The sequence below is a fragment of the Sapajus apella genome, unplaced genomic scaffold (genome assembly GCF_009761245.1).
Source record: "Sapajus apella isolate SASKATOON/1434 unplaced genomic scaffold, GSC_monkey_1.0 scaffold25, whole genome shotgun sequence".
Lineage (NCBI taxonomy): Eukaryota > Metazoa > Chordata > Mammalia > Primates > Cebidae > Sapajus > Sapajus apella.
In genome coordinates, this window is record NW_022436965.1 from 13,841,822 (window position 1) to 13,869,179 (window position 27,358).

The 27,358-nt window shown below is 39.4% G+C and overlaps 1 protein-coding gene across 2 annotated transcripts in view; it reads right to left on the bottom strand.

The window, feature by feature from the left end:
- The window catches only part of PAPPA2 (pappalysin 2), a 280,840-nt gene that overhangs the window by 150,352 nt on the left and 103,130 nt on the right, over positions 1 to 27,358 (bottom strand). For both annotated transcript variants that reach the window (XM_032291320.1, XM_032291319.1), the window contains 3 exons: positions 18,536 to 18,681; positions 2,706 to 2,999; positions 834 to 1,026 (listed from right to left, as the gene is read on the bottom strand). In XM_032291320.1, coding sequence (XP_032147211.1) covers positions 834 to 1,026; positions 2,706 to 2,999; positions 18,536 to 18,681 — 633 coding nt within the window. The remainder of the gene's footprint in view (positions 1 to 833; positions 1,027 to 2,705; positions 3,000 to 18,535; positions 18,682 to 27,358) is intronic.

Sequence of the window (27,358 nt, forward strand, 5' to 3'; positions counted from 1 at the left end):
CAGTCTGCACAGGTCATGGAGGGGGTTCTGGTCCTTCTCAGTGAAACGACATTCTCCCATCCCCACCACCAATTATTAGATGTCATTCATTCTCCTACCTTTCTCTCCTATCTCCAAACATTTCTCCGATATTCTTTTCAATCAATAGGCAAAGGACGAATGAAAGTTAGTTTTAGGTGTAATGCTTTTATTCAGTAAACATATATTAGAGGTGGCAGGGAAAGAGGCAAAGAGACAAAGAATAATCCTGCCTCCCCCAGTAGTTGCCAGGCAAGTGAGGCAGATAGGAAAACGAGCAGAGGATGACAATTCCGTGATAGTGGCCATAAGAAGGGGGGGCACAGGAGGCTGAGAAAGTGTCAGAAACACCCGCATAAGTCAGGGAAGCCCCTGATGCACAGCTTGTGGCAGTGGGCACACTCCCACCCACCCACATCCAGAAGTGCCTGGAGAAGCATGCTGTAATCCCTCCCCCGACACCACTGTGCAAGTGGCAAGCTGCCACTCCACCCTCATGCTGCAGAGGAACAGCTGACAGGGACAAGTGGCAGATGCCCTCTCAGTTCTGCCAATTCATCCCTGTCACATTGGTCAGACTCTCCAGGCCTCCCTGAGAGGGAGTGAGTACTTACTATAAGCCACTGGCTCACGGGATAGCCCAGAGCTTTGCTAAAGCAATGAAAACACAGCAGGCTGGAGCAGCAGCTCTGAGCAGTGATGCACACATTTATAGTTCCAAATTGGAGTTCCCCTGGCTTCATATTCTTCCCTTTATTCATATGAAACGCCACAGAGAAATGAACCAGCTCACCCATGGCCAGTGCCCCTCTCACCTGTCATATACAACTCCACTAATAGGAGGCAGCCAGTGGATAGTGAGGGACTTGCTGGTCTGTCCGATGACCATGGGTGGGATGGGGATGGGGGTGGGCTTTCTGCTTTCAGTCCACTGCTGATAGACCAGGTCCAAATAGCAATGCATTCGGGCCACTTGGTTCGGGGTGAAATTGTCAGTGCAGTTATCATCTGTGGAGACAAAAAAAGGTAGCACAAGAGATAGAGATTTTAACCCGTCATGTGCACCAAGGCAGGGATAAATTGTACCTTGTTCATGGCTGAGTTAACTTATTATGCTCAATAAGCACTTGTTGGATGAACAAATGCAATCTGTTCCAGAACGGGTCTAAGCTGGAAATGTGTAAGAGAAGACAGAGACCAGAGATGCAGCACTTTCTTGTCTAAAGCAAGGTCATGACCTTAAAGTTGGGCTGGCCCAGGGTGAGACTCAGGTTGCTCTGAGCTGACAGTTGCTTATTCAGCAAACCACAAGATGGCAGTGTTTCAACAGATGGACTTTTCACTTGTGAACATTTGTGGAGTTGCAGACACCTGCTTTATTGCCCAGTGATGCTGGCAGAGGTTAGTGAGTATTCACTAGAGCTGCTCAAGGGAAAAGAGAGCCAAATGTCAAGGAGACAGCAGGACTGGGAATGATGGTCTCAGCCTTACTTTTGGATATGGCAAAGTCTCTTTAGCAGGTACATCTTGCATAGGTTGGAAAGGGAGTTATCTTATTTTCAGGGACTCTTCCAGTGAAAACACACCAAATACTGCCTTACTCAGCTTCTTAAATGTTTCCTCTTCCCCGTTCAAAGGTGCTGCCTCCAGAGCTCTGCCCTCTGCATGGCATCATCTAATCTCTCTGTCCCTTGATGGGGGAGGAGGGGTTCTCATGATACGCTGAATTATTCACTGCAATGCAATGCAGATAGACACATCTTGATAGGTGACAGATGGACCAGCGCATCACGCTTTCTTCCCATCAAAGTCATGACCAGGGTGTGGTGGTATATTATTTTTTTGGATAGTTCTGGAAGAGCCTGTCACCAAACAAGCCTTTGAAACTTATAGAAAAAAATATCTTCTTTCACCATTGGACTAGGTAATCAAATCAAATCAGTCTTTAATTTTAGGGATAAATTTTCCGTTATCAGTAAACTGGTCACTATTACTTTTCACCAGAAACAAGGAAGGCGTGAGAGACAGGGAAGCATAATACAGAAGCTGCATTAAGCAAGGAAAGACCAGACAATAAGTTTTTCCAGAGCCAGGAAGATGTCATTTTTTAAATTAGATGGCACTTTTTGGTGGGGGGAGGGTGTTAGGCAGCTAAGAATTAGTGCTTGACTAGTGCTGGAAAAGATAATCTCATTTTGTTTTTTTTAAATAACATATGGTAAAAAAAACATAAAAGAAAAAATCCTGAGCCTAAATTAACCAAGCCACTTTCTTGACCAAATTCAAAAATAGTACGAAGGGGCACTTTGACCCATAACTCTTTTCCCTTATTTCCACTGGATTCTTCTTCAGAGTAAATGCCTAAAAATGTGGGCAAAAATAAGAATAACCACATTCTAGAAGTCAAAGGGATCACAAGAGGGCTTTTAGCCTTTTTTACTATCTAGAAGCATATTTTAAATATCTAGTAGAGGAGAATTCAGTGAACAAAGCACCTTAATATTTCAGTATTTCTTCAAGTTATCCAAAGACATGAAAAAATAATACCCTAAAATAAATACACTTCAACTTTCTGACACAAATGGCCACTTAATCATTTTCCCATCAGCTCCCACACCTCCACCCTCCTAGCTCATAAAGGCCCTCATGTATTCTTAAAAGAAAACAAAACAAGACAGTGGCGATACCTGTGTAGCTCATGTAGTTGGTGAACGGAGCTCCTGGGAAGCCAGTGAAGCCACAGGTGTCATTAGTGGGCTCCGGTTCCCTGCACAGGTCACTCTTGGGAGTGGGGGCGGTGTCGGCACAGAGGTCTCCTGTTTCCATGGATGGCACCGTCTCCTTGCAGGGGTCATTGCAGGATTCTCCTTCACTGACCCCTTTGAAGACGTGGTAGAGTCCCAGAACATGCCCGACTTCATGGATCATGGTGTTAATGTGGCCAGGTTTCCCATAATAGGCCGGGTTGACGACAATGCCACCTGCAAGGAAAGTTTTGAAAAGCCTTTCAGACCACAGAGTGAACAGCAGCTCTCCAATCCTTAATTATATTTTATGATAAACATCGAATATTCCATTTCAACCTATAAAAAGTCACTTTATAACTTGTGACATACAGTCATTGCTTGCCTTTCTTGCCACAAAAACTCTCTAAACAAATTAATATATATTTCTTTATTCTCCACATGAACAAGTGTTATACTAGAGGCCCAGGACAGGACAGTAATGTTGACATGATAGGCGGCCAGAATTCTCAGCTCTATATGCACATTAAAATCACCTGGGAGAGTTAAAAGAAGACATACAGGGGTTCAAATGCCACCCCAGATGAATTGATTCCAAACATTTGAGGATGAGGTTCATGTGTCGACATTTTTAAAAACTTCCCGGGTTGAGAATCATTGGTCTAGGCAAAAGTCCAAGGGATTTGGAGTCAAGAAAATCTGACCTAACTCCTACTTCTCCACATTCCAGCTTTGAGGACTTGAACAGCTGTCTTGCCTCCTAGAACTCAGTTTTGTTGTCTGTAAAGTGGAGATGATAACACTAAATTTGTTTTTGTTTATTTTTTAGTGTTTGGCACATTAAAGGAAATGACAGCTGTGTAGGCTGCTTCTGATTTAACAATCCCTACACTCCCCCTAAATCTTCATGAGAACACGAAGGGAGATGTTTCAGATGTGTTCTCCATGAGAACACAAAGGGAGGTGTTCATTGCATTCAGTCAGGCTCAGATGAGAGATTTAGTATCATTGCAACCTTACAAAGGAAAGGCTAAGGATATCCAAGTGACACAACTTCTATCTGTCTAGCTTGGTGAAATCCTAATTCCTGATTTCCTCCTCTCCCATAAATTGAACCACTTGGCTTTCCTTCTTTATACCTCAAAATTGTCAGGGCCAGACCCAGTCTTATGTCTAAGAGAAGAGACAGAGGATCTCACACCCCTGGATCAATCCTCTGGGGCACAAGGTCACCCCTGGCTGTGCTGCCCAGCTGACCCTGTCCTTCTGTCCCAGGTCTGATCCCAGTTCCCAGGACTTGCTTCGCTTCTCACACCTGAGTCCTCCCTATATCAATAGTCTGAGTATAGCAGGTCCTCCAGGAGACTAGCTCTGTCCTTCTCTTGCCAGATCATATTCCAAGGACTATGTCCTATTCCTGCCTCCATTCAACATCCCATATACAACCACATACACAGCATTATGGGCAGGAGATAGTCACAGGGTATCTGGTGCCACATCCACTGGCCTAAGAGGCAGCTCAGTTGCCTTTCTCATGACTACTTTACTGCACAGGACAGTTCCTAAGTTTAAGGTCTAGTCTTTCCCAGTTTACTTGAACACACTGATGTTACCCAAGCCATGCCCAGACTCATCTAAGATACAGTGTCTCCCTTCACATCCCAGGTAAAGCTAGACCTCACCTCTCATGTTTATTATTTCTACTACTTCTGGTAAAAAATGTTATTCTCTAACCTTATACTTTTTTTCTTTCTCTTTCTTTTTATAAGGTTATTTTCTGAATATTTCTTTTATTTGTGCGTCATCATGGCAACATAAGGTTAAATTAACTTGAAAACAGGTCTATTTCAAGAGTGTATGTTATTTGAATAAACCTGGAGAGACACAGTGTTTCCACTTTCCAAGAGGTCCATACTTTATGTCTACATAACCAATGGCAGCAATAGTCATCACCAACGTTTATACACAATTTTGCCCCCAGTGCTTTAATGGCAATATTGACCTTCACACCAGTGGAGATAATTCTAAGAGAACAGCTTTCTGTTCTTCCCAGCAGCCTCTCCAGGTGCCTTCACCTTCTTCATCCTTTCTCCTCCACTACACTTTAACCCTCTACATATGCTTAATCCCTTTTCTGCCTATTCTTTCCCCCAACTTCTAAGTAAGTTTTGGCTTTAAAAAAACTAATCTTCAGAAATAGGATTTTGAAAGGCTACACAATTCACCCATAAAGTTTAAGTATCCACATTGATTAGTTCTTTTCCCAAATTATGTTCATAAAATCTGAACCTGGGTAATACTTTGAAAAAAACAAGTGTTATTAATGGTTAAATATGCTTGAGGAAAATGCAGCATGCCATACTATCCTCCTGAAAATTTATAATGTATATGAGAGTGAGTTGTTGTATTAAAGGCCCCAAAATGCCCTTCATCAATTGAGTTTTACCCTTTGCTTTACAAACTTATTTGAACACAGAACCTGTCTGGGGTAGAATATCTTTTGACATCTCTGGAGTACCAGATGTCTCAGAGCACAATCCAGGAAACACTATCAAAGATAAAAAAGAAAAGTTCCAATTAATAGTTATCTTCTACTCATATGTTTCAGCTCTGAGCAAACATCAAATATCCCCACATCCTATGGCCAGCCAGGCCCAGGGCCTTTTGCGACATCCTTCAGTATACAGAAAGAAAATATAGATAAAAAAAAGATGGTTCTAGGAAGAAAGGATGGCAAAAAGCAGCATGTGCCAAGAAAGAAGGGATGATCAGGAGTGTGAACTGGAAACACCCGAGGATACGGGGATGGCCATTACAGTACTGGGCTTCTCATCAATCACCAAAGTCTCTACCTCAACCCCAAATGAGATGTTTCCACATCTAAGAATATTTTGCAACAGCCATCTTTCAGTAAATCAGCTTTTTTATAAGTAGAGGGAGAAGCATAAAAATGCAAGCCCTCAACACTCCCAGCAAATCCCCTCCATACCCAGGACAATTGGCCAGGGTTCTCCACTTTAGCACTCTTGGTGCACATTCCCAACACAGAAGGATAAAGTTACAACCAGAAAACACTTACATCTTCACTAACAACATAAGCATTTTAACACACATTCACAAGTTATATTTTCAATTGTGGAGAGATGTACTTATGCTAAAAACTCATTTATTTGGAAGGCACAGCAACTGGTTCAGTGACTACATGTGTGTTAACTAGGATATTGCACAAAATATAGAAATATAGAAAATATAGAACAACATATCGCTCTAATTTAGGGATGAGTGTTGTGCACACTAAGACATGTTGAAAACAAAAAGCCCAAGGTCATCGATCTCTTATGGTAATTCTGTATCTGCTACAGCACAAGATTATAAGATTATTCCCCTGGACTAGAACTAGAGGAACTTGGAGTGTGGAGTGTTAGCTGACCTTCACTAGCTGCATGGCCTTGGCTGTTTAACCTTTCCTTTAATCTCTTCCTCTGTAAAATGAGGGGTAGATTGGCTTATCACTAAGATTTCTTCCCAGTTGTATTCCCTTATTTTGAGAGCTAACATGCTAGCTTTGCAAGGCAGTCATGAACAAAGGCAAAGGAATCTGTGTTGTCACGGACTGTCACTGCCTCGGCCTTGCAGTTTGTGTTCCAAGACTCCCATCTCACAGTGGCCCGAGGAAAAGGGGAAAGCTGGCTGTGAGAAGCCAGCCATCCTACTCAGACCTGCTGCAGACTTCCAAGTGAACCAGATTCGCCACCCTTTAATCCTCACTCGCTCTCTACTGGTGATATGGTTTGGCTGTGTCCCTACGCAAAATCTCATTTTGAATTGTAAACCCCCTAATTCCATAATCCCCATATCAAGGGTGGGACCAGGTGGAGGTAACTGAATCATGGAGGCAGTTTCTCCCATGCTGTTCTCATGACAATGAATGAGTCTCAAGAGATCTGATGGTTTTATAAATGTCTGGTATTTCCCATACTGGCACTCATTCTCTTTCGTGCCCCTCTGTGAAGTGGTACCTTCTACCATCATTATAAGTTTCCTGAGGTCCCCCAAGCCATGCTGAACTGTGAGTCAATTAAACCTCTTTTCTTAATTACCCAGTCTCAGGTATTTCTTCATAGCCACGTGAGAACGAACTAATACAACCGGTTTGTACCCTTCATCCACTCTCACAGATACACAGAGGGGTCCCATACTATTCCTTCCATTCACTCTTCATTCCAACTAAAACAAATTTGTGAAGTTATTAGGGGAATGAGTTTTAATCACTCACAGACATACACAGCCACATTATTATGAGGTGGGTTTTTATTACTCACTGAGACACATCACACTCACATCGATGTAGGGGTGGAAATACACATTAAATTTATTTGGTGATTTAGTTTGGAAAAGTTCTTTCGTGTTTTAATAAAAGTTACACATACACGTGTACTCATGCCAAAGCTGGAGTGAGGCATAAAGACGTGTTGCCCAAAATGTAATAAGAGGAATGCAAGCATTTCTTTTCATTAAACAAGCATTTCATTAACAATACATAATTAATAATAAATAAAAACTGAGTGGCTAGAGTAGCAATCCCTTCCTGCCATCACCACCATTTAAGTATTCCCCCGGTGGGGAGGAGGGGCCCTGAGGGATTGTGCATTTCCCCACTTTCAGGAAAAGCTGCAATCCTTTCTCAGGGACAGCATCATAGGAATAATGAAACAATAGGAAGAATTGCTAGTTGTCAGTACCATTTTATATTAATATTCAAATGAACCAGCATTATCTTCTGAATCCACAACCTGTGCTCACACTTTCTTCCAGTCACATGGGTCGGGCTCTGCGTGGTTACACATGGGTCCCTGCACCACTGGACAGAAGCTTCTCTCTCACAAGGTAGCCTTTGGAGGGGCCAGGGCTCCTTCTTTGACTGGCACTGGAAAGGTACTGATCCGGATATGGGGAAACACTCCTTAAATGCTATCAAGACTGTTTCCTGATCTGTTTAATGGTAATGAGAAGAGTTTCTACCTCAAAGGATTGTCATGAAGATTAAACTAGTAATGTAAATAAATAAGCACGTAGCTTATTTCCTAGAATAAAGAGACTCAAAATATATATTAGACCATTTCTCAATATTATTGTAATTCTATGTGCAGTCTGGCAGGACACGTTCATTTGCCTGTAACCTTCATCAGCTCCCACCAATCTTCATTCATTGAAAAGAAAAATGGAAGGTGGGGCCTGACCATAAATTGGACAGACCTCCCAGAGTGAAACCAGGCATTGCCAGGCACAGTAGGAAAACAACCTCAACAAGATCTCTGATTTTCCTGTAAGCCGCTCACACTTTGTCTTCATACTGTTCTGATCCTGCCCACCGCAGACACCCAGAAGACAAGCAAGACTTGGACAGGGCTGCAAATACACAAGTGCCTATTCTCCTCATAGACAACATATTAGGGTTCAAAACTGATTACTAGCAGTCTGAAATTAGGCTGCTAATTGCAGTAGGAAAGGAAATCTTACCAAATTGGAGCTGTTGGCATAATTCTTCATAGATCTCAAAATATTATTAGATCAGATTTACACAAGATGTCTTTGTTCTAGTGTCAATAATTGTTCCCTTCCCACTTCTCTAGTTATGGAGAATATAATTATTATTTTTATACTCAAAACCATTAATTTTTATCATTTCTTATCTTGGAGGACAAAATTAAAATACAGAGGAGAAATAAAATCTGATAGTAGAATGGGGAGTGGGGTGAGGACGAGATTCCATCCCCTATGGTGGAATCCCTTCTTTGGTATTCCTGCTCTTGCCTGACACATTGAAACAGCAAGAGAAAACAAATGCACATGTATATTCTCAACTATGCCACGACACCCCAGCCTCCACTCTGAGACACCTTCAGGCTCCCTCCACCTTCACTCACTTTCCCAACACCCATCCTGTAGATAGATGGATAACAAGACCAGGAATACTTACTCAGAGGAAGCTTTAAAGTACTAGTGTGAAAAGATGAAAAGAAAATGGAAATACTAGCCTTTTACCCCAGTACTTCCATGCCTCTCTTCTCCCTACTCCACTCAATTCACAATGCCAGATTTTTCTACAAATATTAACCTCATTGGAAATTAATACAACAGAATGAAAAGCAAGGAAACAAGAAATTCTTTTTTGGCTGTGGGGTTTTCTGAGCCTCTGCTACCTGAATCCTAAGAGGACCCCATCCATGGTTGAGCCACCATGGTGGATGGATTGAAAAAGGGACCCTTGCTCTCACACTGCCAACACGATCACTACCACATTAGCCTAGAAAAGATTCTCTCAAGCTGAAAGAAGAGGAAAGAGACAAAACGTAAATAATGGGAATGAATAGATGGTAGTGGGTCCAATAAAGTTGACTGTACCCTGACTTTCAAGCTGGAAAAGGGAACCCAAAATAGGTTTGTGTAATCTGACAGCAGAAAGATCTTGACTCATTACAGTAATAGATTCCTGAGTAAGTGGCTTAGCTCTAGAGAGGAACCACTGACCACCAAAGCTAAGCAGGAATGGTAACAGAGCCTGCCACAATGTCCCTGAGGGTGTCCCTGTGATGAGAACCAGGGTCATGTCAGGTGACCAGCATCACCTGGTGACCACAGTGGGTTATTTTTCCTGTGGCCTTGGCACTTATAAGCCATCTCCAAGGTTAGGCACAGCCCCAAGCATAACAGGCATAATTGACTGAGATTAAATTATTACTACTCAGTAGGATGGGGGCTCAAAATAGAAATTAAGTTTAATGACAGAAGAATAAAGTAAGTTACATTTCTTGCATACCTTAATGTGTAGCCAAGACATAAACCCAATGCATGCCACTACCATCAACTTGTATATGGAACACAATATAAATGGGTTCCCAGGATTTATCAACTGGGGGCCACGTGTGGCACAACTGTTCCTTAATGGACTGGCAGCAGGAGAACGCATGCCTTCTTAGAAGATCTTTCAGCCTTGATTACAAAAGACAAGCCAAAACAATAAGACAGAGTTGTTGTGTGGTCTAGGGGATGGTGTGGGGGAAGAAAAGAAAGAATCTCCTAATTAGAAGACGAAATCTTAGTAGTAAACAGCCAAGCTCCCAAAGTGATTCTATATTTTTAAGTTCCTACTGGCTTTTCCAGGCTTTAACACAAGACGACCCAAGTGACTCATAGTAAAGAGAATGATTCCCAAAGCTATTTCTAGTTAAAAAACAAAAACAAACAAAACAACAAAACAACAACAACAACAGAAAACCATTGGGCAGTTTGAGAAAAGAATATTGGTTGAAAAACTCTAAAAGAGTTCTGTAAAATTTTTAGGGCTAACTATTATATGCCCATGAAATGAAGAGGTTGAGGGCTGGCCTGCAGGTGCCTATGTAATTACTTCCAGTGACTGGTGAAACTCTGCTCCTCAAAACATGCTGTCCACAATGAAGGGACAAAGCTATAAGAACATGCCTCGGGGTCCAAGGAAGGAGCGCTTCAGGTCAGGGCAAGGAAAGAACAAGTGGTGTAGGTGGACTGGCAGGAAAAAAGAGAGAAAAAATGGAGAAGATAAAAAAAAATAACTGGAGCTAAAAAGAGAAGTGAATCTTTAGAGAACCAGCCCAGGAGCCATTATCCCCAAATCTCATATTGGCTTGGCTTCTTGGTTTTTACAGCTTGTGGTCTCATTAGAAGGTAATCTTTGTTCCAGACAAGACTGAACGAAGACAAGCATGTAGAGAGTGAAGATTTTACCGAGTCTGGTGTCATTTTTTTGTCTCCTTGTATACCCATTCAGCTACTCCTGTCTGCGACAGTCAAGCACTCAGGAAGCTCTAGCCACTCCCACATTGTGGAGAAAAGTAATCTGTTGAATTAAAACTGAAGATGTTATTAGCAAGGCACTAGAGGTTTAATATATAACCCTTTCCTTGTTCCATCATGGGGGAAATGCTTCACACACACGTGCACACACACACAACCTCATGATGGGATTTTTTGTCTACTTTGCATGAAAATCATGACACAATTGTAGGCACTCCAGAGTAGGATTGGGGAAGATACTTTCTATAATTCATTTATTCATTAAGCATTATTGAGCATTTATCTATGCCAGGCACTGTTGTGGAGTATCAAGGATTCAGTAAGTTCTAGTACATGTTTTAAAAGAGAAGACCTTTCAAATCACCACATACATAAGTGATTATTTACATCACATGTTTATAAATGTAGGAATCTTTGTTTAGAGTAACCACATTTCAGACTGTAAGGTTCAAATTCTATGGTAATTTTGTTTAAAGTGTTTAATAGCCAAGAGTGTTCCCTGTTTTCTAAACTCCAAGGCAGCCAGAGTAGCGTCATTTACTGAATGTCATCATCTGACAATTAAATCATCTAAAACAGAAGCCAGGTGGCAATTCTCAGGAATAGTGCTCATCTTGTTTATGTCGTAGGCTACCTAATGAATGACTCCACATATTTACATGTGCACTCCAGTTTACACATCTTATTTATTCCTTATCTCCAGGAAGAATCACTCCGTTTTGGCACAGTAAAAAAAAGGCCAGCAGTGGATAAGGAACACAGGAAATGTGTATTTTAAGGAGATCATGTGGCTCCCTGAACCCCAAAGTAGTTCTTGTGTCTGTGGATGGATAGTGATTATTGCTGCAATGAGAAAAGATTTAACATCAATCATATTGCTTTATTTCTCACTTATAACTGCAAGTGCTATGAAACTTTGTTCACAGAAATAAGGAGATGGGGAAAAGAGGAGTTTCCTATGTATTTGTTTTTACTAGCGATTAATCAACATTTTAAAATATTGTTTTGATCAATTGTAGAAGAGTAATCATTGCAAATGATAACTCAATTGAGAAGAAATTTTTTAACACTTTATAACTTATGTTAGTCTCAATGCTGATATCCTGTTTATGAGATTGTTTTACAAGATGCTACCATTAGGGGAAATCGGTAAAGGTTTTACAGAATCTTTTTTGCATTTTACAACTACATGCAAACGTTTAAATATCTCAAAATAAAAAGTGTAGTTTAACAAAACATGATCACCAAAGAGTTGTGTATTCAAAATGTTTTTAGCTGAGAACCAGATAACCAACTAGACTCTGAAAAAATATATATATATGTATGTTACATTAGTATTAAATTCTATAGAAGTGAAATGGAAGCACAAATTTAAAGATAAAAAAAGAAAAATCAATGTTTACAAAGTACTTGACCATGATTTTATTTTAAATAAATGATGGTGATTTTCAAATTGGTATGGTACTGATAAGACACTTAGAAAAGTAAATTTTAGATTTATCTATTATTAGATGTTTAGGTGTTACTCTAAGAATGTGTGAAGTGTTGCTGAGCTTTTCGAGTCCCTTTACAGGTAGAAGAGAAAACAGTAAGTTTGAAGAGCACTGCTGTGGCCATGCAAAGCACACCCATTTCTAAGTGTGTGCAGGCCTTTAACAGCACTGAACCCTGCCATCTGCCAGTTCTTCCACTATGGAATGCTCTCCTGTGTCTGCCAAGGAAACTCCTGCTTATCCTTCAATTCCCATCTTGAGCCTCAGCCCCCCTGGGAACTCTTCCTTAATGCTTTTAGGCACTTCCCCTTCCATGTTCCTGCCTAACTTCATGTGTGGTGCCATCACATAGTATTACAAATCTGTATTACCTAACTGTCTCCCAATCACGCTGTGCACCCTTAAGGGCAGACTGTTTTCATTATTCTATCTATGGCATTGCCACAAAACACATTCAAGCTTTTCTCTGAATGAATGAATGACCATGAATATGGTATCCAAGGCTTATAAAGGGGCTGGTTGATGAATAATTTAAGTGTTCTGTTTTTAAAGATATGTTTTCAATTCAGGTATTGTTTACCATGGTTAAAAATGTTCAAACCACTGAATCTTAGAGCTCAAGAACATCTTGCTCATTCATCTACCTATAAAAAGATTCTTCTTTGTGTTAACACAGCATTGAAAGCACAAAATCATATGAAAGGGCAGAAATGATGCTGATAGCAAATCGAGATGACAAACATTACCTTGGTTTTTCCATATAATGACTTAAGCCACTGATAGTCAGAAATCGGATTCAATCTTCAAACTTTCAGGCTCGTATGCCCATCTGCTAGGTTACTCAGCAGACCCTAAAAATGTAGGGCCTTTACATGCTGACACAAACAGAAAATCCCATCTTAAGTCTCAAAAAGGCTCTGTTTAGAAAATTCTGAATGTCTTCCTCTATCATGTTATGCTAGCTGTCTGTACTACTCTACACCTGATTTTAGGCAATACAGTTCCTTTGCTTAATCAGTTATGATTGAACAAGAAGAAATAAATAAGAACACAATTTCCTATTGAGTCAGATCTGTGAGCTGTTCAGTCTAGTCTTTTACTTCTGAAAAGCACATTAATAATCATGTTGTAAGGGGTTTCTCAAAGCACTAAGAATAAAATATAAATATCCCTTGCTTCTTTTACAATTCCATTATAAGTCAGTGATTCATGAGAAAATTTAAGCATTTCTTGAAACCATTTAATACTTTTACACAACTACACCTATATTCAATGAGCACCCACAGAGCGCCTGCTATATGCAACGTACCTTGCTTATTTGTAGAGATCACAGATGTCTACCAGACTTTGCCAGTTTTTACATGCAGTCAGGTGTGTGTATGTAGTTCTATGCAATTTTATCACATGTATGCATTTGTGTAATCACCACCACTATCAAGATACAGAGCTGTTTTCTCACTGTTAACATGTCCCACCTGCTATCCTTTAGGTCACACGTACATCTATACTCTTCTCAACCTCCAACCATGCATTGCCTCCTCATTCTTAAACCCTGGAAACCACTAGTTTGTTAAATAAAGACACATGCACATGTATGTTTATTGTGGCACTGTTCAGAATAACAAAGACTTGGAACCAACACAAATGTCAATCAATGATAGACTGGATAAAGAAAATGTGGCAGGCACATATACACCATGAAATACTATGTAGCCATAAAAAAGCATGAGTTTATGTCCCTTGCAGGGACATGCACCAAGCTGGGAACCATCATTCTCAGCAAACTAAGATCAGAAAACCAAACACCACATGTTCTCACCCATAAGTGGGAGTTGAAAAATGAGAACACATGGACACAGGGAGGGGAACATCACACACCAGGGCCTGTTGGGGGTTGAGAAGCTAGGGGAGGGATAGCATTAGGAGAAACACCTAATGTAGCTGACAGGGTGATGGAAACAGCAAACTATCATGTCACGTGTATAACTATGTAATAAACCTACATGTTCTGTGCATGTACCTCAGAACTTAAACTATCTAACTGAAATTTTTGTTTGTGTGTTTTGCTGTTGGGTTTTGAGAGTTCTGTAGCTCTGTATATCTTCTAAATACAGTCAGCTGCCAGATTTGTGTTTTGCAAATATTTTCTTTCTATTCATCTTGTTTGCAGTTTATAAAATATCTAGAACCTGTGGTTTGATACCTTTTGTCGGTTTGCAAATTCTCAGCCATTATCTCTTTGAATATTGTTTCTGCCCACAATTTGTTTTTCTTCTTCTAGAACTCCAATTTACAATAAAAATTTTTCATGGAGTCTTAAATGTTTCCTAAGATGTATTCTATATTTTCCCAGTGCATTCTTCCTCAGAGCTTCAATTTGTAAATTTTCTACAATGGTCTAGTTCTTACATTTTTCTTCTGTTTATACACCCATCTATTAATTTCTTAATTTTGCTTACTTGTATCTACTTTTAGTTCTAAAATTTCCACTTGATTACTAGTAGAGATTCCAGTTCTCTGAAGAAACTATGCATTTTCATCTATTTTTACATATTAATAATAATTAAAGCCAGTGTCCAACAATGCCAATACCTGGGTAATTTTTGACTGTATATGATTTGTTTTGTTTATCATCATTTGACCCTTTCTCCTGAAATAACTGATTTTTTTATTGATTCCTAGACACTGTGGATGAACAATTGTAGAGACTTTTGATGATGTCTTTCTCCAAAGAATATTTAACTTTCTTTTCTGAAGGTAGTTAGAATATAGGCAGATAAACTTCTTCCAAACAGGGATTTAGAGTGTTTCAGGAGGAAACATAAATATTCTAGAAGACAACATTGGAAAAACTCTTCTAGATATTGGCTTAGGCAAAGAGTTCATAACCAAGTACCCAAAAGCAAATGCAACAAAAACAAAGAAAAATAGATGGGATGCATATCAAAATCACAATGAGATACCACATTACTCCTGCAAGAATGGCTATAATCAAAAAATCAAGAAATAATAGATGTTGATGTGGATGTGGTGAAAAGTGAACACTATGACACTTTTGGTGGGAATGTAAACTAGTGCACCTACTACGGAAAACAGTATGGAGATTCCTTAACAACTAAAAGTAGATCTACTATTTGATCCAGCAATCCCATTGCTGGGTATCTACCCAAAGGAAAAGAAGTCACTATGTGAAAAAAAAAAAAACACTTACACATGCATGTTTACGCAGCACAATTTGCAATTGCAAAACGATGGAACCAGCCCAAATGTCCATCAATCAATGAGTGGATAAAGAAAATGTGCAAGCATCCAAAAGATAACCAGTGTTGTAGATTGGGGAAGGAGGATGATGAGCAATGTATTAGTGATACACAAACAAACAAAAAAGGTTGCTGTTCGAGGGTGAACAAGAACATGAAAATCCAAGGAGTGAATTAGGTTGAGATCAGCCATAAAAAGGAAAAAAACAATGGCATTTGCAGCAACCTGGGTGGAGTTGGAGACCATTATTCTAAGTGAAGTAACTCAGAAAAAGGAAAACCAAATATCATATGTTATCACTTATAATTAGGAGCTAAACTATTAGGATGTAAAGACATAAGAATGAAACAATGGACTTTAGGGACTCAGGATGAAGGGTGGGAGCAGGGCAAGGGATAAAAGACTACACACTGATACAGTGAACACCGCTTGGGTGATGGGTGCACCAAAGTCTCAGAAGTCACAGCTAAGAAACTTATCCATGTAACCAAACACCACCTGTTCCCCCTAACACTATTGAAATGTTTTAAAAAGCATGTTTCAGGCTGGATCATAGGCTTTGGGTAAGCTGTACTACTTTTGCTTACCCTTGCACAGAGGGTGTCTCAGAGTCCCTCCTCCTTAACAAGGCCTCAACTCCCAATTTAGTCTCTTCTGTTATGACACTCTTAAAATCACTGTTTGGCTTTTTAATCTCTTAGAAGTTATTTTCTACTTGTTTTCTTGCCCAGTGGCCCTGAGAGTGTAAGTTTAGTCACTAACAAATATCTTAAAAGAAATTACAAGCAGAAAATCAGGCTCACTTTTTCTGATTTCCATTTCTCTAGGATCCTGATCCCTCAAGTCTTGGTTGCCCTGAAACCCTGAACTCTAATTTTTGTCTTCCCAGTAGTGAGACCAAAGCAAGCTCTAGGCTGCTGCTATCTGCTCTGTCTCTATGTCTTCCACTGATAATTTGGCAATTTCCCTGAAAGGAGAAAGACTGAGTTATATACAAGACCGACTTCGATGCATTTTTCTTCTTTTTGGGATTCGACTCCTCATGTCCTTGTTGCCTTAGCCAATTTGATGTCATCAAATAAATAATTTTTAAAGTATTTTATTCATTTTTTTATAGTTGAATGAGTCTTGCCAATGCCCAATTCTAATAAAGTTAGAGAACATTCTATGATATGTCCCTGCCCAACAATTCTTATCAAGAAGTCAAGATTTTTCTCTATAAGGAAATAATTTTTTAAGGTCTTTTAACCAAGTAGATTCAGTTCCTATTGAGAGACTTGGGCCTCACAAATGCCACTGCTGAGTAAACCTTGCTGTCAGGACCTCTGCTGACATACACCAGAAAGGTTATTATTGGTGATTCGAGTATGTACCAAGTTGGAGATATTTTCTTACAGTGTTATATACCCACCTCTGCTACTGTTGCTTTTGAAGAGCATAGCTCAAAACACCCATATTCACTAATAAATGGATTACAGTAGTCCACCCATTGCTACCAGGAAGGTTAGAATGACCCAATTAGCTTTCATCTGGAAAGCACAGGGGTGTCTCCAGATAACCTGACCATCTTGGAAATGTATGACTAAAATCTACAGCCCCTTTCTGTCACTGTATCAAAAATCCTTTAGAATTTTTCCTGAAACCAACAGCCATGAAGTGCAGTCTTGCAGTTTATGATTTACAAATTTGCTTTATGACAGGCCCAACAAAATGTCTCATCCCACCCAGAAACCTCTCTTTCCCTAGTTTTTCACTTGTGGTAATTATAGCTAAATCTGGATGCCTTCTTTGGTTTATGCTGGATGCCTGGAAATATCAGGTCCTTACTTGAGGAACCGGGCAATATGTTATCAACACACGCAATGCTCTTGCCTTGGTAGCCCCAGGCTACCACTAACATCACAAATTTCTGATTTCTCATGTACCAAGAACTAGAAATACAGTTTAGAGATAAAAGGATTGCAGGACTCTAAAACTGAATCAGATACTATAGAGCCAATGAAACCCAGCTACGTATGCTAGCAGAGCATGTAATTTGGATCCTTACATGTTTAATTTGTTATACATATATGTGTATATATACATCTGCATTTATCTCCATTTTCTGGTATATATACCCCTTTTGGATCTCAACCTGATTCACTCTGTGGACTTTCATGTTCTCATTCACACTTGAACAGCTTTTGTTTGTTTGTTTGTTGGTTGGTTGGTCTTTCGCTAACACATTGCTCATCTTCCTCCTTCCCCAATCTATAACACTGGTTATCTTTTGCATACTTGCTCATATTTTCTTTTATTGCCAATTCAGTAAGTCCTAGGCTTCACTATTACCAGGTGTTCGACATATACAGCATTATGTTCTACTTCTTTAATTTATTCCACTCTGCTTCTTATTTGATTACTAGGAAGATCAACTTTGCAGTACCTTTTAGAAAACATTTATAAAATTCTTTCCAGTCTGTCTAATCATTCTGTTTCCAACACAAAATATTACTCTCTATTATGGTAACTTATTTTAAAATAAATTTTTATAGAATGCTATCTAATACTTTTTGGAAATGTATACTAATTATGTTCAATAATTACTTTTTATCCATATGTTTATAAAATGAATGTAATCACTCTTATTGCTTGGTCAATAGGGTTTCCCCTTATAATAATAAGACATTGTAAGGGGATTGTCTTTCTAAAGTGTTCAGCAGTTGCACTTGGGGTTAAGGTATCCACTCCTTACCCTGGTGAGAGCAGGCAAGCCCCACCTCCTGAATTTCCCAGGATTCCCTCAGGAGCTCACAACATATAAGAAGCCTGCCAGTTTTCCAGAACAGTCATCACTATAAAACAGGTTTCACAGGCCAGCCACCTTTTTGATATTTTGATAGTTCCCCGCCTAGGGCTCTTCAAGACTTAAAATGAATCTTAGTCTATGCCAGCAATTTATTTGCATCTAAATTATACATTCAGTCTAGAACATCCTGGGCATTTGCCAGTCTGCTTTAATCCCTCTTACTTGTCTATATTGAAACATTTTGACAGGCTCTACCAAGAGCCATTCTCAGTGCAAAGCAGTTAATTCACTGATTAAATTTACCCTCTTTCTTTTTTCTCCAAACTTACTTTTGCAAGCTTCCTTCAGGCCTCTTTGTTTTTTTTCTTACCATGTGTGGTCTTCATTTCACTTACCCAGGTGAGTGACAGCGTCCTTGTCCCAAGGCCAGGTGGCAGCACCTGCAAGCTCTTCCCGCACTGAGCTGGCAAAGTAGATGTTGAGGAAGTGAGTACTGTTCAGCTGCAGGGCCTCCTTCAGCTCCTTCACACTCATGTATGCCCTAGAGAGCATGCAGAACGAGAAAACGTCACAGCAAGGAATTGGTACTTAGGGAACAGCAGAGCCAGACCGAATCAGACTCTAATGGCACTTTTAGCCAGCATTACCTTTCGGTAGAACATGAGGCAGAGACCAGCCCATTATGAAGCCCAGAAGAAAAGGCACTGATACACATTTGGAATATTTATCCCAAATAAATAGTATACTGACTTTTTAAAACACTATATAATGCTTGTATGAATATTCCATATTTGGCTTCATACTCAGTTCCCCACCCTACACCCAGATTACTTCTTCAAGATAAATCTCATGATACTACAAATTTGTCGCCTTGAGAATTATCCTCAGGCCACAATGAAGACGGCCTTTCAACTCTGTTTCTTGTTCTTTCTGTCACACTGCATGATCCTTGAAGTCCAGTTCAATCTCTTTTTCAGCGTATGCCTACTTCAATCATTATTTTTCAAAAGAAAAAGGGATAGAGGATAGAAAACATAAAGTAAAAGGATAAAGTGAGATGAGTTATAAGCAGGTAAGTACCTAATAAAGCTACTGCAAAGAATGGCAATTGTATAGACATCTCTCTTTCTAGTCCCTTAATCCATAAAAACTCTACCCTACTCCTACTACCTTATGATACTTACCAAGTATCTTTATTGGTGACCTTGAAAGCACTATGCAATATTATGTTTGCATTGATGCACAGAATTAAAGGTCTATTAAAAACACATGTCTTGTGGCTTATAAAAAGGGAAACAAACATTTGGTCTCTTTATAAATTCATGTATAGTCAAAGACTTTTAGCTTCTCAGCATCAGTGAAACTTAAAACTTTACCATAAGCAAACGGAGCCCTACTATTCTCACTGAAGTGTTATTTTAAGGAGTAACTCAACCAGAGCTCAATGGCCCCTTAGACTTACTAGATGCTGACCACAGTGGCCATAGTCTGCCATTCCAGAGATAGGAATGTTCCTATCAAGCGTCAGCTGGGCAGACAGCCTGACAACATAGGTTGGAAATTTCCTTTACAGATTATGCTTTGTTGCTGCTATTCTGGTAGACAAGTGGCAGACGCTGAAATCTACCATCCCAGAAGCTCATGTTAAGACAGCATGACCCTTCCCGTCTAGCTTGTTCTGCCTCCCAATTGTTGATGCCATCTATTTCATCCAAGTGTAGGATGTGCTGGCAAGGACCACCTGAGAAAGAGCTACCCCAAAGATGGTTTATTTTTTGGAACAGTACCAAAAACAGGAATAAACAGAAAGGAAAAACAAATGATCTTGCTTTAGAATCAAATATGTTTAAGAGAAAAGAACTTTTAAAATACTATTTTTTACTGACTCAAAATACCTTGGAAAACTAGCTCTCAACCGCAAGAAATCATCCAAATTCCACGAGGTGACATCATATCTGATCAGAGGGATAGTTCTGCTGCTTTCCTGAAGACACAATGTTTTTTGAGTTGTTGCCTGGTTTTCCTGAGAAATTAGTCACATTATCTTTAATTTTCTCTTTTATTAGAAATAACTATCATTTCCTTTATTGATAAATTGATGATTTGTGAATGATGATAACATCAAGTGAGTCTTCAACATGGAGATGTTTCAATAGGCCAGAAGAAAGAGAGAGAATGGAAGAGAAAAGAGAATAAAAGAAATGAAAAGAAAAAGAAAGAGAAGAAAAGAAAAGAAGGGGGATGAGAGAATCAGAGACTGAGCATAGGCTTAGCTCAGGGTACCAAGGAAGAAAAGCCATACCCTTTCTGTGTTCCTATTCTTGGGTTCCAATTACAATTGGGAGTTGGTAACTTGGCAGCTTTTTCTCTCATCTCCTCAGGCACTTCTCCAACCTCCCTGCTCCCAGCATGGCCAACTTGGGCTATCTGTGTGTTACTGGCTTCTTTGCCTGCCATCTACCAGTCTTGAACACCATGCTCCCTTCCTCCCTCAACCCAGCAGTTCCACTAATTTCTCTTGAGCACCCTCCAAGGGGCCTCCTCCTCTACCACCAACCTCATTAGCTGGTTCTCCTTATCTCCATTTTATTCCTTGCCCAATCCTCTCTCCAGCCATAAATTACCCTTCCAGATGACAGTATTTATGTCATGCTGGTGGCAAACCATGTGTACTTCCCAGAAATACAGATATATGTTGTCAAGTATAAGGTAGAGAATAAATTTAAAAAGCTAGAAAGAGTCATTAATTTAATTGATAGAGGAAACTCTTATTTTGCTGGAAACAAAGACTACTATCCAGATTTTTTTCTAAACCAATGAGAATAAACATGTAGAGGTCGGTATGTCTGCTTTGCATGCGGAATGCTCTGTCTACTGCAACACAGGTAACCACTTCAAAAGTTAATCAGAGCTAATGAAGGTACATGTCTTAGCTTCTCAACAAAAAATGACCAGAACCTTGTTCATCAGCTTAGGATGGGAAAATTGATATTATTTTCAAATTCAGAGCTTAGCACCTTGCTTCAGAAATTATTAACAGACTTGCCATTCAAATTAGCTAAATATTCAAGGGAAGGTAAAATGCCATACATAAATGCAGTAAAATGCATAAGGAGCATGCCTTGACCAGAACTTTGTATTAAAAGGGATGAACTGCATTAATCTGCTTAATTTCTGCCAGGATCTACCTTTTCTCATACTCTCTATGCTGTAGATAAGGATACTCACCTACATGTCTCCCTAAAGGACTCAGAGTGATCAAAGTTATGTCATGGTTTTTATAAAAATTGTCTCAGAAACAGGCTGTCCTCGAGGCTGACATATCAAGCTGTTCTGCCCCATTGCTCGTTTCTCAGTGCCCCTGCAAAGAATGCACAACTGTTTGACCATTCTATAACTGTCATCTATAATGGCAATTAGCCATTACTGAGTTTCCAGTCCCCCATGTTTCATTGCCTACCAGCCTTAGTGCATTCTCTCTGGCTTCTGTCATGCCCCTGACAGCTGGTTCTCCAGTCACATCCCAGTATCTAAATTACACACAAACATAACTACTGCTTAGTTCCCAACTAAGTGAAGTAAAAGGGTAGGAAAAGTGATTCTCTGTGCTATAGTTTATTAATCAGTTAAATAACCTCATTGTAGACTGATAGAAATTATTCAAGAAGGAAGCCAGAAATAAGAAAAAGGTCCTGAGCTGTCTGCTGTCTGAAGGAAGCTGAGTCAGTATCAAAAATTGGCATGCAGAAAACAAGACATAAAGGATGAATGTGCACCTTGAGACTGGGACCCACAGTTAGAGCAAACCCACTGCAGAGGAGGAGCCTGACCACACTCCACAGTTGATCAGGCAGCCACCTGGAGAATGAAAACAAATACCACAAGGACCTTCAGACAATTCCCCTCACAGAAGCAATGGGTGCCACATGGACATTTGGGTTTGGTTAAACCTAAAGCTTCCTGTCATTACTGTAAAACATGGTTCTCTATCCAAAATATGCAGAAGGGTCCCCTGCCACCCCATCCCCTATCCACTCTCCCACTATGTCTCTTCCTTCTAGTGAATATCACATTTTACCTGTTCCCCCAACCTGTTCACTGGGCCCACACCTTGGGACTTGTGGGCCCCCAGAAACACCAACTAGTATTCTCTAGCCTGCTCATTGCAAACTCAAACACATAGTTTTTTCTGTTCCTGTGAAATTCCTTTTGCTCTTAGGTGCATGGCACTCTACTCATTCCCATACAGTACCCACTTCCTTTCCTTTTTCTGTTTTCTGGTTACTCCATAAAGGCCTCCAGCACCTGGCTCCTGGGCTCTCCCCTTATTTCACCTCCTATCATTGCCTGAGGAACGTCAACATTTGTGTGAAGCATCCACCGAAAACTCAGTTTTATTCTTCATTTCCCTATTTCTAATGATCTTCACTCACTTCTCTTTGCCCATCCATTCTCATTGTCACCCTTATTCAGATTGATTTTTTTTTTTTCATTTCTGATCTCATGAAGATTTTCAGTTCCACCTGTCTGTACTTTTAATTGTTTCTGGCCATCTCCTCTCAGAGGTAATCTGAAATTTTCAGTATTCTTCTTTTGTTCCCCTCACCTCAATTTCTTATTTTTATGACTCTTAGTCGGTGCTCATACCTCCTTCTTTGATGATAAAATCAAGCCCATTCATCATGAACTCTATCACTTGCGCTCTCTCTCTCTCTCTCTCTCTCACACACACACACACACACACACACACACGCGCGCGCGCGCGCACGCGCGCGCAGATATTTACTTCCTTACCTATTTTTATTCTCTTTCCCCTGATCCCATAAGAGGAGGTTTTCTGAGAAAATCAAAGCTAACACCCTCTCCGTTTTCCTCTTCCTTTCCAATTCAAACTTCTTAGAGGAATAATTTTTTCATCTCCCGTTCACTTTTTTTTCCAATGTACCTTCTAATCCCATTATAATTTGGCTTTCATCTGTACCACTTTATCAAAATTGCTTTCATTAAAGTTGTCATTGGCCACTTAAGTTTCTCTGCCCACAGAATTTTTAAAAAAAGGAAAAAAAGAAGTCATTCTCTTATTGGACCCTTTTGTTGCATTTTTATATTATTAGTTACTTTCTCCCTCCCAAAACTCTCTACTTCCTTTGCTTTCATTGCAATGCTCTTTCCTGGTTATCCTCCTGCTTTACAGACCAATGATTCTCAGTCTCCACTGTGAGTTCCTCTTTTCCTTTCTAATTTTTAGAAGTTATTTCCCAGGGTTCTGCCTGTGTCCTTTTCTCACTTTCACCTTTGAGAACTCTTCTATTCTTAAACTTCAAAGCACTGTCACTATTCTGATAGCTCCCCAACATAAATGTAACTAGTCCTACCTCTCCTCTAAGATTAGATTCTTGGTCTTTTCCTAGCAATTCAACACTTCTACCTGTTTTGTGCACAGAAACCTTAAAGTCAGCATGCCAATGTAATTGGTGGTTCTATTTGAGTACAAAAGAAACTCAGACAAAGTGAATTTCAACGTATCTGAAATAGTGGTCCAGCTGGTGAATCTGTTGACATTTTTACATGAGTAGATTTGTAAAATGGGTTGAGTTTTGGTTAAATACAGCGAAAGTATATGCCTGTGTCCATGGAAAGATTTAAAAATCAAGGACAAGAGAAGAAACACATTGGCATTTTGTCTTCTACCTAATTTAACAAACTGGATTTTGAGCTTTTTAGGAAGAAACTTTACTTCGTTAAAAAAAATTGTATTTTTTTTTTTACAAATAGACAAGCAGTTCTGCTTTAAGTCCTAATAACAAAATGAGGCAGTGATGAGGATAAGGGCCGCTTTCTCCATTTCTGGCAAGAAGTAAGGGACGTCAGCACCATTCTGGCCCTTGAGTTTTACAGCCTTGGATTGCATCAGATGCCAACTCTTTAAGGCCAGCTTTTCCTCAGAGAAATAGGGCAGAGTATCCTCTGGAAATGCTGAATGTCAGCAGACAAGGTAAATACCATTGCCAGTGTTCAATGTTAAATAGCAGGAGAGCCACAGAACTAGTGGGCATGAATTGTAAAGGCACACCCTTCTGGAGACTCCCAAAAAGGGACATTGTATGAGGATAAAATTTTATACTTACACATTGAGCTATGTAATTTGATTGTTAATGGTAGTATGAGCTCATTCATGCCCATAGCATTACGTGGACTGGGGATATTCAGTTTATCTCTAAGGCAATGCTCGCAATTTTCCCCACACCCATTTCTCCTCCCTTGTCCCTCTTTGAATTGGTGCCACTCCTAACACTCTTTCTATAACACAAGTAGAAAACCCAGAATTCCTCCCTCATTCCTTCCTCTTCTTGTCTCTACTCCCTCAGTACAATCAACCAACTGCTAATGACCCCAGAAAGAAGAGACATAGTGGGATTACTGTTTCCCTTCTGAAGGCCACACCAGAGACCAGACATTATCATCACCAGGACATCATCAACCAGCAATATATTTGTTTCCTGAAATTCAAATATGGAAAACCTGACAAGACATTATACACAAAACATTAACTCATGTTTGCTGATTCATGTGGAAATGAATACTACTAGAAGTAAAATGGAATTTTTCGCTAGAAATATTTGTGTTTTAGGAACTTGAGATTGAAATAAAAGAAATAATTGGAGATTGAAAGGACTCAAAGTCTAGTGTCATAACATTTTAAGGTAGCAGAATAATGCCCTCATGGATGTCCATGTTCTATAGTCCTTGGGAGCTGGGGATATGTTATCCTACATGGCAAAAAGGACTGCGTAGATTTGACTTAAAGTACAAACCTTGAGATGAGAAGATTATTATGGATTACCCCAGTGGACCCATACTAATTATACAACTTCTTAAAAGCAAAGAACTTTTCCTACCTGTCATTAGAGAAAGAGATGTAGTGATGGAAACAGTATCAGAGAGAGCTATAATGCAGGTTTCGAAGAAGGGGGAAGGGGCCCAAAGCCATGGGATTCAGGCAGCCTTCAGAAATTGGAAAAAACAAGCAGTAGACTGTCCTCTAGACCTTCCACAAAGACAATGCAGCCCTGTCCACATCTTGATCTTAGTCTAGTGAGACTTACGTTAAACTTCTGACCTACAGAAATACAATACATTCATGTTATCTTAAGTCACCGTGTTTGCAATAACTTGTACAGCAATAATAGAAAGCTAATACATCTCTTTTCACTTCAAAGCAACACCACTGGAAAATAAAAGAGCATAAAGAGCGTGAATATTTGACTTTAAAAGATGGTATAAAAAAAATTTGTTTTAAAAAACTCTGAGGCCAGAATTACGGACTCAAGAGGAAACAAAGAGTATATTCCACCACTCCAGTTTTTGGCAATATTTTACCCACCATATCAAGAGAATCATATAGTAAAATTTATTTAGAAGGGTGGGATAAAAATAGATAACTCATCAAGTGCAGATACTTAAAAGACAAAATATGCAGCACAAAAAAGAAAAGCGTAGTGGAAGAGGTTCCCAGGATAACCTGAGAGAAAACGGTCCAGGGGGAGCCCAGTGTGTCAGAGTCCTCATGAGCACAGGCTTTCGGGAAAAAAGAACTGGTCTCTAAGCTCACCTCCTCCACTCAATGGCTATGGGGCATTGTCAAGACACCTACCATCAATGTATCTCACTTTCCCTAACTGTAAGATGGGAATAATGAAAGTACCTACTTCATATAGTTATTGGCAGGTAAAAAATTAGTAACATCTTTTTAAATGTAACACTTTATAGTGTCACACATAAATGTGTGATAAATTTTATTATGAATAACAATACCTACAGCTTCTAATATCTACTTAGGCAGAAACAAAGTTCAAAAATCATAACGTAGGACTGCAAGTATTATCTCCCAGACTTGGTGGGGAGCTACTCATGGCCTATGTCTAAGGAGCAGGTATACCTTGCTTAAAAGGAGCAATGAAATGGAGGCAACACCACAGTGCGGAAAGGAGGAAAGCACACTTACATTCAAGCCCTGAAGGGAAATTTTTTGGTAACAATAAAATAGAAATGAAACTCTCCTGTGCACAAACTACAGTTGGCCTGGTAAGACAAAGAGTAATGTGAATAACTCCCAAAGGCAAGTTCCAAAATGGACACAGAAGAGGAATACAGTGATTAACCCCAACTTCAAGTGAGATGATCCCTGCCTGAAGGCTGGTTCTGCTAATAGTAACGGCACCTCCAATAAATACTTTTCTTGATCTCAAACATTTCTAGAAACAACAGAGATATAATAGTTTGATTTTAATTCTCACCAATAAGAAATAACTCGTTGGTGACATGGAGTGAATAAATTTCCTCATTGAAAGAAACCTCAATATTTTTAGTGTTTGCAACAGCCGAGGCTGATAACACTGAAATCTCAAGCTTTAGTAAAATAGATTTCCAAAACGGAAATGATTTCATGCCTAGGACTCTAGAGGGGACAATGTCCCTCTGGAGGTGAAAGGATAGAAACCTTAAAAATCAATTTAATCCTACATAGTCCCAATAAAAGAGGAAGAAGACATAAAGCATCAGAAAGAACCAGGTATTAAAAGAGAACTCTCTGGGAATCTAAAATTTTAAGAGAACATATGTAGATTTTGGAAGGAGGAATAGCGTAAAATGGTTTACAAAATAGTGTAAAAAAATAAAGCCTTGAACCAACATAAACATGAAGAAATGCAAAGAATGATAAATTTTAAAATTTATTTGTTTCAAATAATTGAGCAAAATAGACTATAATGATACAGAAGGGAACAGAAAAACAACCTGAACTCTTAGAAATCTGCCTTGCTACCAAGATGAATAATTATTAACGTGGAAATCCAATCAATAATTCACTTACGTGGCACCATTTATTTACTACTAATATGATCACAATTAATTCAGTCCCAGCTGTATGCCAGATGCTTTGTATATATTTTCTCATGTAAATCTCACAATAACTTTATGAAGTTAGCATAATTATTTCATTATAGATAAGAAACTAAGGCTTTCAGAGGTAAAGTATCTTCCCCCAGATCATATAGATTGTAAGTTTTGGAGGAAGGATTTAAACCTGAATTCCTCTAATTCCAAAGTATGCATTCTTTCTTCTAGTCTTAAATTGGTTTCCCTTATTATCTGCAAGTCATTGTGCTAGACCCTGGCAATGAAAAAATACAGAAGACACGGCTCTTGTTTTCAAGGAG